Below are 13170 nucleotides of genomic sequence, written 5' to 3'. Positions count from 1 at the left end.
TAAAAACTGTAAGCCTATAACCACCCAACCCTGGCTGGGAAGACGGGGGTTGGGGGGGAGGGGTGTTGACAGTGACACATTTGACAGTTGGGGCTGAAGGTCTAGTTAAATATTTATTTTTTTATTTAGGTCCTTTTGATTGAGCTTTTGTTTTTTGTTAATGTCACAGAAGTGACCAGGGACAATATAATTTACATTGCTGGAATTATTATAAGATAGTGATTAATTTGAATATAATCATGCTATAGTTTGCACTTGACAAAATTTTAGTAATCATTTAGTACATTATTTTGAGTACATGTACAGCACAGCTTTGCCCTTACGACAGTTTAACGTGCTCAGAGAAACATTAGGTGCGAATTTTAAAATATTACTCGCCAGATTGACTCGCGCAAATTAGGAAAGATTTGCTTTAAACTAAAACATTGCCCTTAATTGTGGGTGTCGCTTTAAATCAATAATATTAAATTGAATCGCTTTAAATCGAAGTTCTACTATACCATAAACTAGGGATTACAAAACCTGAAGAAATATATTATCTCAAATTATGATCCAATGAATTGAATTGTGTTTCATCGAGATAAGAAATTAATGTTAGATTGTCAGAAACTATGTTGAGTTTACTGAAAGTTAAATAATATTTAAAAGTAAAGGTTCAAGATCTGAAGTCAAGTTCAAATTCAAAGCATAATGTTGATGGGATGGCAAGGTTTTTAATGTTCTACTGGGCAGCACAACAAAGTGCTTGCCACCATCCTGACACTTTAAACTTACACTTGTCTGTTGAGGAAAATGTAAATATTGCACATTACGAAGATGTGCATGAAATACTGTACAGTAAGTCTTCGTTTAACGTTGTTTCGTTATAACGTCGCTACTCTTTAGATGCCAATAATTTGGTTAACGTCCCGATGACTCAATATAATGTAGTCTTTAGCGTCGTCACGGACTACTTTTTCCGGCGCATCACCCTCCCTCATCTTGGCGCGCTACCTCTCACTCGCGGAACGTCACAACGTCCCCAAGCGTCGTCAGTCTTTGTTAGGCTTCCACAGTGTTCGTGCCTGTTTAAGTGTTTTTTCTCATAATATTGTACTCTAACCATTCGAAATGGCTTCCAAGCGTCCATTAAGTGCTACTGATGCTAGTGTTGTGAAGAAGCAACATAATACCATTTGCCTTGCTACAAAAATGAAGGTTTTAAACTGGAAGGAGGAGCCACCCGCCTGGTCTCAGTGAATCGTCACCCTTCTCCTCCTCTCCTGCCCTCCTCATCTGCTCCACTACCCACCACACACTTGCTCCACCACCTCTGTCCATCAGTGAGTGCAATACAAAATTATTAAGTTTATTTATATATATAGTGTACAGTCAACCCTCACTTTACGCGGTTAATTCAACCCACAGGGTACCGCGGAAAGTGAGAAACGCGTAAAGTGAACAACATAACATATGGGATTAATTGAAATAGAGACCGGGTCGACCCCCAAACTCCACTTTTTGACGACACACAACTATGTTGTAGTAAAAATATTATCTTAACTTTATGATGGTATGCACACACAATTAATAATTAAGAGAAATATAAAAAAATATTAGGTTTTTTAACACTTACATTAGTAGAAAAGATGGCTGGGCACACGGGGATGGGCGGTTGGTTCCGAGGCAGAGGGCAGATTATTGGCCCTCACCTGTATCACTTGTATCAATTGTATCACTATCCACCACTGAGGCTTGCAGGGCCTCATTGTCAAACCCCTCAAAGTCCATATAAGTCCATATCCTCACTATAATTATCACTATCACTGACTTGGGCCGGCTGTGGTGGGTGGCGGGTGAAGAACTCGGTAATGTTTTGATGACTGGGCGACCTTGTGCGCACCATGCTCGCGCCGCTTACACAACATGGCGGATAGCGGGAGAGGGCGGGAGAGATGGCGGGAGGCTTGGATCCAAAAATGGCGCTGCTCGCCAGCCGCTCTCCGCGTAAAGGGGTACACGCACCGCGGAATGTGAGCATTCCTGTTTCGGCAGGGTACCGCGTAAACGTGGAAACGCGGAATGTGGGATTGCGTAAAGCGAGGGTTGACTGTATACTATTTTCGATAAAAATGCCATTGAATATCTGTATATGTAATGTATTTCATGGGGCAAAGGGAGGCTCAGGAACATAACTTCCATATTTTATCTATTTCTTATGTGGAAAAATGATTCCGTTAATGTTGCGGTTTTCAGGAACAGAACCACGGCGTTAAGCGAGGACTTATTGTGCAGGAAAGCCTCCAATAATGACGGTTCAAATAACGATGATTCATATTTAAGACCCTGGTTAATTTAGGACCCAATTCAATTTACACCATTATTTTCTTCGTATTTACGACAAAAATAGAATAAAAATAAAATAAAATTACATTTTCATATAAATAATAACTAAATCCCGATATGTATTATACAATAAAACACGCCTTGCGCACGGAAGCTGCCTGACTTATGAGTGGTGAGGCCAGCATCACTAGTATAAACAGTCGCAGCTTGGCGGGCCTTTTGTTTTCACGTATGTGAACAGGAAAAGGAGAAAAACATTCTCAGATTTCTTACGCCATTTGTGCGTCCCTATTCATTAGGAGCAAGAGAGCCAGTGATGGTAGTGCTGGTTCAAAAGCTAACAGAAAGTGTAAAAGCTTAGCCGAGAAACTAGATGTGTTAAAACAACATGAAAAGGGTGAGAGGTCTGTGGATATTATATGGAGCAAGCAATGAACATATTTTCTGAAGTGGATCCATTAAGAGAACAAAGCATTAAAATTAACAGGAACATGAAAAATACATATGACCTCTACATGAAGATGTATAATGAGAAAAGAAAGCTGCTGTGCAAGGTTCTTTTGACAGCTTTATTATTTGAAGGCCTAAACCATCACCTTCAGCTACACCATCAAATTCAGCATCATAAGCTGCTTCAGTAAGAACTTCAGTAACAGTTTCAGCAACAGCTTTATGGAAAGCTACAGCTTCAGCCAGAGTTGAACCTGATGACTTCGTCATCTGAGTAAAAACTCGCACAATATTCATTGGCTGTCCTTATATTTTAGACTTTACCACCATTGGTGAGTAGAATTTTTGTTTACCATAAGTAAGTATTTTTTTAAAACATATGAACAGTAATAAGTGGTGCATTCATATTCTTGGGGAGAGAAATGACAATGTTTTCATATGTACGCCCTTACACACGTTGGCGTTCCCAATCCATTTCGTTTTTTCTTTACCATTAATGGTAAGCTACATCTATTGTTCCATTTACAGTCATGCGCCGGTTAGCGTCCTAGATACATTCTTGGAAACGTGATGTTAACCAAAATGGATTTTGTCCGATCATCACATAAACTTTGTCTTTATACTTACGTGTATGTGGAATACTATACAGTTAACCCTCACTTTACGCGGTTAATGTAACCCGGAGGGTACCGCGGAAAGCGAGAAACGCGTAAAGTGAATAACATAACATATGGGATTAATTGAAATGGAGTCCAGGCCGATCCCCAAACTCCACTTTTTGACGACACATAACTATGTTGTAGTAAAAATTTTATCTTAACTTTATGATGGTATGAAAAAACAAGTAATATGGAAGAGGTTAGGTTAGGAAAAATAAAGGTTAACATAGGAAAAATAAAGGTTAGGTTAGAAAACTAAAAATTAGGTGGAACACTTACGGTAGTAGAAGAGATGGGTCGGCATACGGGGATGGAGGCTGGTTCCGAGGCAGAGGGCAGATTACTGGCCCTCAGGTGAATCACCATTACTAGGTGAATCACCATCACTGTCACTTACAGTTGTCAGGGCTTCCCTGACAAATCCCTCAAAGTCATCTTCACTGCCACTATCACTGGCTTGGGCTGGCTGTGGTGGGTTGCGGGCGAAGAAATCTGTTATGCTTTGCTGACGGCTGGCGTTGATGTTGTCGTGATACACCTTGATGTACGGCTCCATAGCCTGCACCAGCCGGGTATGGAAGACTTCATAGCGGTCATCGTCATTGTCGCGGGAAAGGAAGGACTTCATTTTCTCTGCACACTCCATGGCACCCTTAATATCACTATGACTTAAACTGTGTTCTTCGGAGAATGACGCACCTTCTTCCTCCTCTTCACTGACGTGTTCTTCTTCCAACATCTCGTCGGCAGTCACTTCAGGATCTCTGATCACCTCCAGGATGTCGTCGTTGGTGGTCTCGGAGAAGCCTGGAACTGTAACAGTCTGCGCAGCTTCTCTGGCAAGGTCCACTGCTACTGCAACATTCTGAATCTCACCAGTCACAGATTGACTCCTCCTCTCACCTGGTATTCCATGCAACACATGTCTCCATGCGTGACGAATTGTAGCAATAGACAGCTGATCCCATGACTTCACCAAGAAGTCCACAGCTTTCTTGATGTTAAATACTCTCCAGAATTGTTTGAACAGTATTTTTTGCTGTTCCAACTGTTGATCCTCATCTTCTTCGCTCTTGCTATCGGTGGTGGTGTCACTCAGGTTACGCAACTCTTCCCTGGTGTTGGTGTAGTCGTTCAGGAGCTGGAATTTTTTTGTTGAGAATGCAGCTTTTACATTGCAGATTAACTCCTGGTCCATGGGCTGGATTAATGACGTAGTGTTGGGAGGAAGGAAGACCACTTTTACGTTGGGGTGACGATCTAACAGTAGGGGCGAGTGTCCTGGTGCGTTGTCCAGCAGCAACAAAATATTGAATGGCACATTCTGTCGCTCACAGAATTTTTTTACATCGGGAACAAAACAGTCATCAAACCAGGAGAAGGACAGTGTAGAGAACATCCACGCCTTACGTGCGGTCAGCCAGTGGACATTTAGCTTGGTCATGTCCATGGTATTGTAGGCGTGCGGCTTGCGTGCTGTGTGGATCACCGATAACTTGAGCTTACAGGTACCGGAGGCATTGGTGGTAAACAGGACGGTGATGCGTTCCTTCTGCATTTTCCGGCCCCGAATCCTGCTGGCATTCTTTACAACGAAGGACTTGGAAGGTAGCTTTTTCCAGAAAAGACCAGATTCGTCCATGTTAAACACCTGGTCGTCACTGTACTGTCCTTCCTCCATAATCTCACGTAAAAACGGAGGAAATTCCCGAGCCGCAGCACGATCAGCACTCGCTTCTTCACCACCAATGTTTATATTGGTGATCTTGTTCCAGATCTTAAACCTCTGTAACCACCCAGAGGAAGCATTAAAGGGTTTGGGCTCTGTAGTTCCCATCTTTCGTGCCACTGCCATGTACAGTTCACGTGCGTAGTCCTTAACAGAGCGCGTGTCGACCGCCATGTTCCGTCGCGCCTGACGCACCAAGTACCTCACAAGTAATTTTTCTGTCTTGAGAAGCACCTGGTTGTGAAAATACTTGATCATAGAAGCACCTGTAGACTTTGTGATCTTCATGTGCTCCTTTATCTTGGCTGCATCCTTCTTTATAGTCCGGATCGTAGATTCGTTCACACCATGCTGGCGCGCCAAATCAACCTGCCTTGTTCCTTTCTCCAACTCTTGGATGATGGTATACTTCACCTCGTAGCTTAAGGAACGTCGTGTCTTCTTTGGCTTAGTGCCGCTGGGTCCAGGTAAGGAAAGGTTTCTCTCTGGGGGTGGTGGTCCGGCGGAAGCCATTTTACGGAACAATAGATGCGCATTTACACGGAGTGGCCTTGAGGGATGAAACTGCCGCGGCTAGGTCAAGCGTCGTCTTTCCTCCCTCCCTCCCTCCCCGGGGTGGACACGTCATAATACTTTAAGCCAATTACAGCTAGCAGCAGAGGGGGGTAGGGATGCATGGCCAATCACAGGTCTGATACGTCATATGACGTCAGTGATAACGCAACAAAGACACACACTGCGCAACCTTACCGCGCTGCTTGCCCAAGCGGAGGGAGGAGGCGAGGAGCACAGGCAGGCAGGCGGGCGGGTGGCGGGTAGGGCGAATCTAAAAATAGCGTCGCGCCGGACACTCTCCGCGTAATGGGGTTCACATACCGCGTAATTTGAGCACGTGAGGTTCTGGCAAGGCACCGCGTTAACGTGGAAACGCGGAATGCGGGACCGCGTAAAGTGAGGGTTAACTGTATACGTATATATATACACCCTTACTCTTAAATCACTACTGTAATGTGATACAGGTGATTAATTTTTTTCTCTTGTGCAAAATACATTACGTTTGTATTAAAATTATTCACTGTCTTACAAAGATTCCAGCAATGCTGGGCAGATGGGGGAGAGGGACGGAGAGAGCGAGCGTGGGGGGGAGAGGAGCGGGAGGTGAGGTATTACGTTTGACAGTTGGCACCGGCCCAAGGTCTAACGTGTGTTTATTTATCAATTCTTAAGTGACTAAGCTTCTCTCTTATAAAAAGCCAGTGAAATGACCTGGGTGAATATAATTTACATTGCTGGGATTCTTGTAAGATACTGATTAATTTGAATATAATCATGCTATAATTTGCACTAGACATAACAATTTTAGTACCGTAATCATATTTGTACATGTGCACTCCAGCTTTGCACTAAGCTAAGGTCATTTATTTCTTTTACGTTTCTTTTAGTATGGTGTGTGCATGTAAATGGATGAAAATAAATGAAGAAATTTATGTAAATCTACCCAAAAATACAGTTGAAAAACTTTATATTATAAAATGTACTACAGTACTGTACACTAATGTACTAAAATTTTTATCTCTTCAGCAAAATATATGACGTTTATATTCAAATATATCGCTGTCTTGTAAGGATTTCAGCAACGCAAATTATATTCTCCTATAGTCCGAGTTATTATATGATAAACTTAAGCCCTAAAACCCTGGCTTGGGCAGATGGGGAGAGCGAGGAGGGGGGGGGTGGGGGGAGGTGAGGCGATATGATTTGACAGTTGGCGCTGAAGGCCTGCGTGTTTATTTTATCATTCCTTAAGAGTGACTAAGCTCTTCTCATAATTTGCCACCCAAATGACCTGGGTGAATATAACTTACATTGATGGGATTCTTGTAAGACAGTGATTTATTTGAATATAAACAACCTATACAGTATTTGCAATAGACATAACAATTTTAGTACCGTAATCATTTAGTACATGTACAGTACAGGTTTGCACTTAGGTCCATTGTTAACCCAGGGACCACTGTATTGCAGTGTACTTGTATTGTACAATATTGACTAAATTCACTAGATAAGGTACACAACTAATGAAACACAGAGGTTAGGAAGGCTAATAAAATAACATAATACACCTGGCAGCACAATCTATAAGAATACGCGATGCATACGTGATGCAAACGTGACTGCGCCTGCTCTAGGGCCACTTACGTTCGCTACGTCCCATTATTTGAATGTTTTTTTCAATTTCAATTGTTTATTCCTTGATAGAGGAAGCGGGATCCTAGTGCTGTCACTAGGTACCCCTGTACAATGACATCAGAAGCAACTGGCAAGTGTCACAAGTATATACAGTACAGTACAGCTAGACCCCGACTTACGACGGGTTTAGGGACCCAAATCCAGGTCATAAGTCCGACATAGATAAAAAACTACAATGAAATACAGTACAGTAAAAGTAATGAATAATGAGGAATGGATACAGTACAGTGAAAGTAATAAATAATAAGGAATGGATACAGTGTGACTGAGCACTTACCTTTAATGTAGTCAGCTGAATGCACATGGGGCCCCCATAATTTTCTAATTATACATGGAGACTACATTAACTGGAAACGATTCGGTATAGAAAATGCATGTGTCATTTGAAAAAAAAAAAAAATTAATAAAAAATCTGCGGCTGTTGTAAGTCCCGACGGTCGTAAGTCCACGTAGTCGTAAGTCGGGGTCTAGCTGTACAGTCATCCCTTGGTTATCACACCTAATTGGGACCCTGCCGAGTGCGTGATAACGAAAAATGCGATAACAAAAGTACAGAACCTATAGGATTTATTCTAATTGGTTCCAGGCACCCAAGGCCCAACCCCAAGTTTCCCATTTTACAGTGGGGTATGCTATAACAAACGGAGCCTACTACGAATATTCCTATAACGAACGGTTTTACCTATAAAATTGAGAATGCTATAACGAACGAAACTCCTAGAACGAACATTATTTAATTATATATATATATATTTTTTTTTTTTTACTTATTTATTGTTTTTTTATTACAAGTATTAATGATATTCTTTATTTCAGGGGTTTAGAAGCATATTTATGCACTTTTTTACAATTTTTACAATTTTATATTATATTTTTCAGTGTTAAGTGGTTGTATTTGGGGGCCTGGAACGGATTAATCCTATAACGAATGAATGCTATAACGAACAAGGTCCTAGAACCAATTAGATTCGTTATAGCATACCCCACTGTACTACCATTTAGACCCACTAAATATATATATATATAAAGTTATGGTAAATATCATAAACACACATAGGCATGGCTAGGTTTATTACAAAGTGATGAAAATGGTACGCTCAATACTGTAGTCCACAAAACATGTAGCTATGTCTTTCTTTATTTGGGTCCTCCATCAAAGGAGTACGTTTTCTCTCGTTTCAGGACGCCTGAGTCCTTCGTTTTCTCTCAATCTTAGAGTGCACCAGAGACTTCGTTATTCCTTAGTAATGACACAGAATTTGAAATTGCAACCCCAATTGCAACTGGGGTTGCAATTGTTGAGGCAACTCTATAGGTCTGATTACAGCAAATGTGTTATTGTCAATTTGTAGGTGAAAGATTTTATCCTCAATAGATGTGGGTTAACATTACACCTGGAGGCAAATGCGTGATAACCAAATTCTCGGCCTGAAAAATGTGCTATAACGGCAGGTGTGCCGATTTTGATGGACGCGTGATAACGAAAATCGCTATAGCCAAGTGCGCTATAACCAAGGGATGACTGTATAAATAATATTATAAAGGGCTTACTAAAGCCTAAGGAAGGAAGGATATTCCTTTAACACATAATATCTGGCCAGTATGGGGAGGATCATCGTGTCTCCGTCAGGGGGTCGTGGAGTGGTGGTCCAGCAGGCGTCACGAAAGCATTTTTTTTTTTTTTTTTTCATGGGCCACGGACGTACAGTATATGCGATCGGACGTTGTTCGGTTGGACGTTAACCGGCACATGACTGAATATTAACATTAAATAACATTACTTAAAATATACATATTGGATTTTTTTTACATTAATTTTACTATAGCTTCAAGGTTTTACTGTACCACTTTTGTGGAGATTTGAGTGTGTAAGAACAGTGTGTGCATGTTGTGATAGCATTCGCTTGTATGACAGCTAGTTCGCATATTCTCTCTGCAGCAGGAATAAAAGCGAATGTGTAGGCTGGACATACATATAAATGTAAATGAGACGATTTACACCGTGGTAGCACCTTAGGGCCCTCCACTGCTAAAAGTAAGTAGTCCTCAGCCACTAGTAAAAGTTCAATTTGTTTATGCAGTGTCAAAAGTGTGCCATTAAATTTCATTGGGAAAGGTTCCAGATGTCGTGCATCAAACTTGAGATGAGATAGCATTGGAATGTGAATTCAAAGTGCAGCGTGTGTTAGCGTTGCTTCTAGTAAAGGATAATAATATTCAATCTCCTGTGTTTTAAAAATAGGGGTTAATTGATATTCTGTCCTGGCTATTTGCAAAGCTTCAAGAAGAGTTTATACAGGCAAGAACTGAGCATCCATACATCCTAAACTTGTTTTAACTAAATCAACAGTGGGTTTGTCAATGGCAGAAGTTAAAGATTGAACAGAAGTTTCAGTGGCATGCAGATACAGTACTCAGAATAAAGTTTTAGCCATTCTAGTATGGGCACTGACTGCCAAATCATGTACTGTACTACCCTAGACAAATGGTTACTTTCCTTTATAATATAATTAACCTTTGATTCTAAAGACTGGATAACGTGATAGGGGTGAGTTATTGCACGGTTTTGTTTAAGTACAGCCTGTTACTGTACACCCACCTCTCGTTTTTTGCGGAGGTTATGTTTTTGAAAATCACTGCTTAATTAAAAAACACTTAAATTAAACATAATTTCCCCTAAGAATACATGTGAATGGTACAGGTTAGGGGAACCATCATATACTGTACAGGGTAACTCACAATAAATATTCTCTTACCTTAATCATTCATAAAGAAAAAAATAGTTAATAAAGGAAAAACAATAGTAAATATATCTTAAACATTGACGACTGGCGACTTCTGCTTGACAAAGGTGGCATAGTGGAGGGTTGAGGAGGGAGGCTACTGAGGAGGAGGCAAGGGTACGGGCGAATCGGTGGTTGAGGTAGGCTGTGGTCTGGAGATGCCAGATGTTGATGACTGAGGTGCGTTGCTGTCAGATTTCTTGAAATATGAGAGCAATGTCTTTTGGGTGGTTTTCTTTTTCTTTTCTCACAGGATTTCTTTGTAGCACTGCATAGCTGAAAGTACATTTCTACTCACTTTTGAGCTACGATCACTATTTATATTGTTTTCGTCTATAATAGCCAAACCACACTCAATTAAAATGAATGCCTCTGTCAACCGCTTTGCTGTTAGAGTTCGAACGACCTCAGGCTCCTCTTTCTTCCCTGCTTCCTCTTCTTCCCACTCTTTTTCTAAGTCAAGCAAATCTTGGGGCGAAAGTTCTTCTTTATGTGAGTTTAATAACTCTTGCACGTCTTCTAACTCCACCTCTCCAAGACCTACTTTCTTTGCCAAACTCACAATGTTTTCTCTGGTTTTACACATCACTTTCAGCACTAAAACCTCTAAAGTCATGCACAAGATGCAGACAGAGTTTTTCCAAATTCCATTCATACATGAATGACTAACTTTGTCCCATGCCTCACCAACAAACATTATAGAGTCTCTAATGTTAAAAGATTTCCAGAATTCTTTAACAGTCATTTTTCCATCATCAGTAGCCTTAAACGTACTAATCACACCTTGATCCGTAAGCTGAATAAGGGATGTCATATGAGGCGTCTAGCGTAGGAATGGCGAACTCACCAAATCAGTTTTGAGTAAACGCACGTCAAAGTTTTAGAACTGTAAAATCACACGGCGCCATGGAATATTGATAGAATTGCCTCAGTTATGTTCTATATTGATAATTTTTGTGTGTAGAAGGTGTGCATAATACAATGACAACCCTGTTGTACCAAAAAATATTATAAATAATTCGTCCCTCCTACGCTAAACGCCTCATATTTGGTGGAAGATAGACAACTTGAATGTTTTCACAAAGATCTTGAATTGAAGGTGGATGTCCGGGGGCATTATCCACTAACATTAATATTTTAAAAGAAAGATTCTCACGTTCACAATATTCACGTACCTCATCTTTCAGCTTTGACACAACGTAGTCACAGGAAAGACTACCAGTAATCCACCCCTTGTTATTTGAAAAGTAGTGAACTGGCAAGAGATTTTAGAATAACCCTGAGCACATGGGTTTGTGGAGTGGTACACCATCACTGGTTTTAATTTGCAGTCACCTTCAGCATTACCTCCAAACAATAAGTTATAACGATCCTTAGTAGCCTTGAAGCCTGGTGCTGATTTTTCCTCGCGAGAGATATACATTCGTGCTGGCATTCTCCTCCAAAACAGAGCAGTTTCATCCAGATTGAAAATCTGCTTTGCAGAGTAGCTTCCCTCCTCAATATTACTTTCAGAGTTCCGATGAATTCCTCAGCAGCCACGGCATCGGCAGATGCAGCCTCTTCACTTATCTTGATGTTGTGATACCCGTATCTTTGCCTGAAGTTAGCGAACCAAGCAGAACTAGCAGTGAATTGTTTCACTGGGCCTTTTTCATCCTTTTGTAGCTCTTCATGGGTTGCACATGCTTTTGTCTGGACTAGGAACATGTTGACTGGTATGTTGTGCTGATTTTGATCTTCAATCCACATACTCAGCATCCTTTCCATGTGCTCCATTATAGAACTCCGAGCATAAGAATTTTTTTTTTGCACTTGCAGATGTCCCTGATTGAGCACTGTTCTTTATCTTCTCAGCATTGTCTCGAATGGTACGAACAGTACTCTCACTTAAACCAGGCATGTGGCCAACCTCTGACCCATGCTCTCCTCTCTGAAGGTGTGTGATCACATTTAATTTCACGTCCATTGCGATTGTTTTTCGTGGCTTTTTAGCTTTAGGTGTCTCAGAGGAGGCAGATGGACGTTTTCCAGGCATGCTCAGCGGGGAAAACAGCGTTTAGCACTAAAAATGTATGTGATAAACATACAATGCAAATGAGACCACAGAGAATAAGTAGTGCTGGTGTGAACTGAGAAAGCGATACGCGGGAAGCTTGCTGGACGTCGTCACAGTTGTTGTACAGAATACTTCATTATCATCATTATCTTCATCATTAGTAGTAATAATCTTTATTATTACATTATTTTAATAATTATTATTATTATTAATAATAATATTAAAATCGTTGATGTTGATATGACTGCAACTTTATAGTAATAACTTACAAACACCTCACCAGGCATCACACGTGTCTCCACTGCCAGGCGACCAGGCGAATATGCGCCGCAAATTTAAACTGTTTTGAGCACGTTACTTAAAAAATAGGTGCACGTAAATTAGCTTTTGGTGTTAATTGAACAATCACGTTATTCCAAAAACGCTTAAATCAAACGCTCGTAAAATGCGAGTTACCTGTATTCATGTGGTCTCCTAATTTAGCTATGTCCTTAGCAGTAGCGTGCCAAACAAAGCACTTTGAATGAGACCAATAAAATGAAACAATCTTCACTTTTCCCGTGTCTAAGAATGCATCCTCTTACAAATGTACTCACGAGATGATGGAACAGAGCGTCCTTAGATGACAATATTCTTATGGAGAGTTTTGATGTGTACGGTTTGGAGACCAGTGGTCTGTTCAACCATTGCAAAAATATTAAGAAGTTGTCTGAGGTCGTGAAGGGTTCCCAGAACTGTTTCAAGTTGGACATCAATAGACCTCGTTTCAAATTTGTCATGCTGAACGTAATTTCAAACAATAATTATTAGACACAGCTGGTGAATATGATGTGTCTGCAGTCTGCACAGGTGTGTGTGGGATATTATTTACATCTGTGGGTAGTAGGTTCAGGTGTATCCTTTTTGTCTGTCTCC

At 40.8% G+C, this 13170-nt stretch overlaps 1 protein-coding gene across 2 annotated transcripts in view; it reads left to right on the top strand.

Moving 5' to 3' along the window:
• LOC121854264 (ras-related protein Rab-8A-like) overlaps nt 1-13170 on the top strand; it is a 184235-nt gene that overhangs the window by 127001 nt on the left and 44064 nt on the right. The window contains exon 5 of one of the 2 annotated variants that reach the window (XM_042348805.1): nt 11161-11163. The exons of the other annotated variant lie outside the window; for it this stretch is intronic. Coding sequence (XP_042204739.1) covers nt 11161-11163 — 3 coding nt within the window. The remainder of the gene's footprint in view (nt 1-11160; nt 11164-13170) is intronic. 2 annotated transcript variants of the gene reach the window in all.

The sequence above is a fragment of the Homarus americanus genome, unplaced genomic scaffold (genome assembly GCF_018991925.1).
Source record: "Homarus americanus isolate GMGI-L3 unplaced genomic scaffold, GMGI_Hamer_2.0 scaffold54443, whole genome shotgun sequence".
In the NCBI taxonomy this organism is placed as follows: Eukaryota; Metazoa; Arthropoda; class Malacostraca; order Decapoda; family Nephropidae; genus Homarus; species Homarus americanus.
This window is presented reverse-complemented; position numbering and strand designations above follow the sequence as displayed.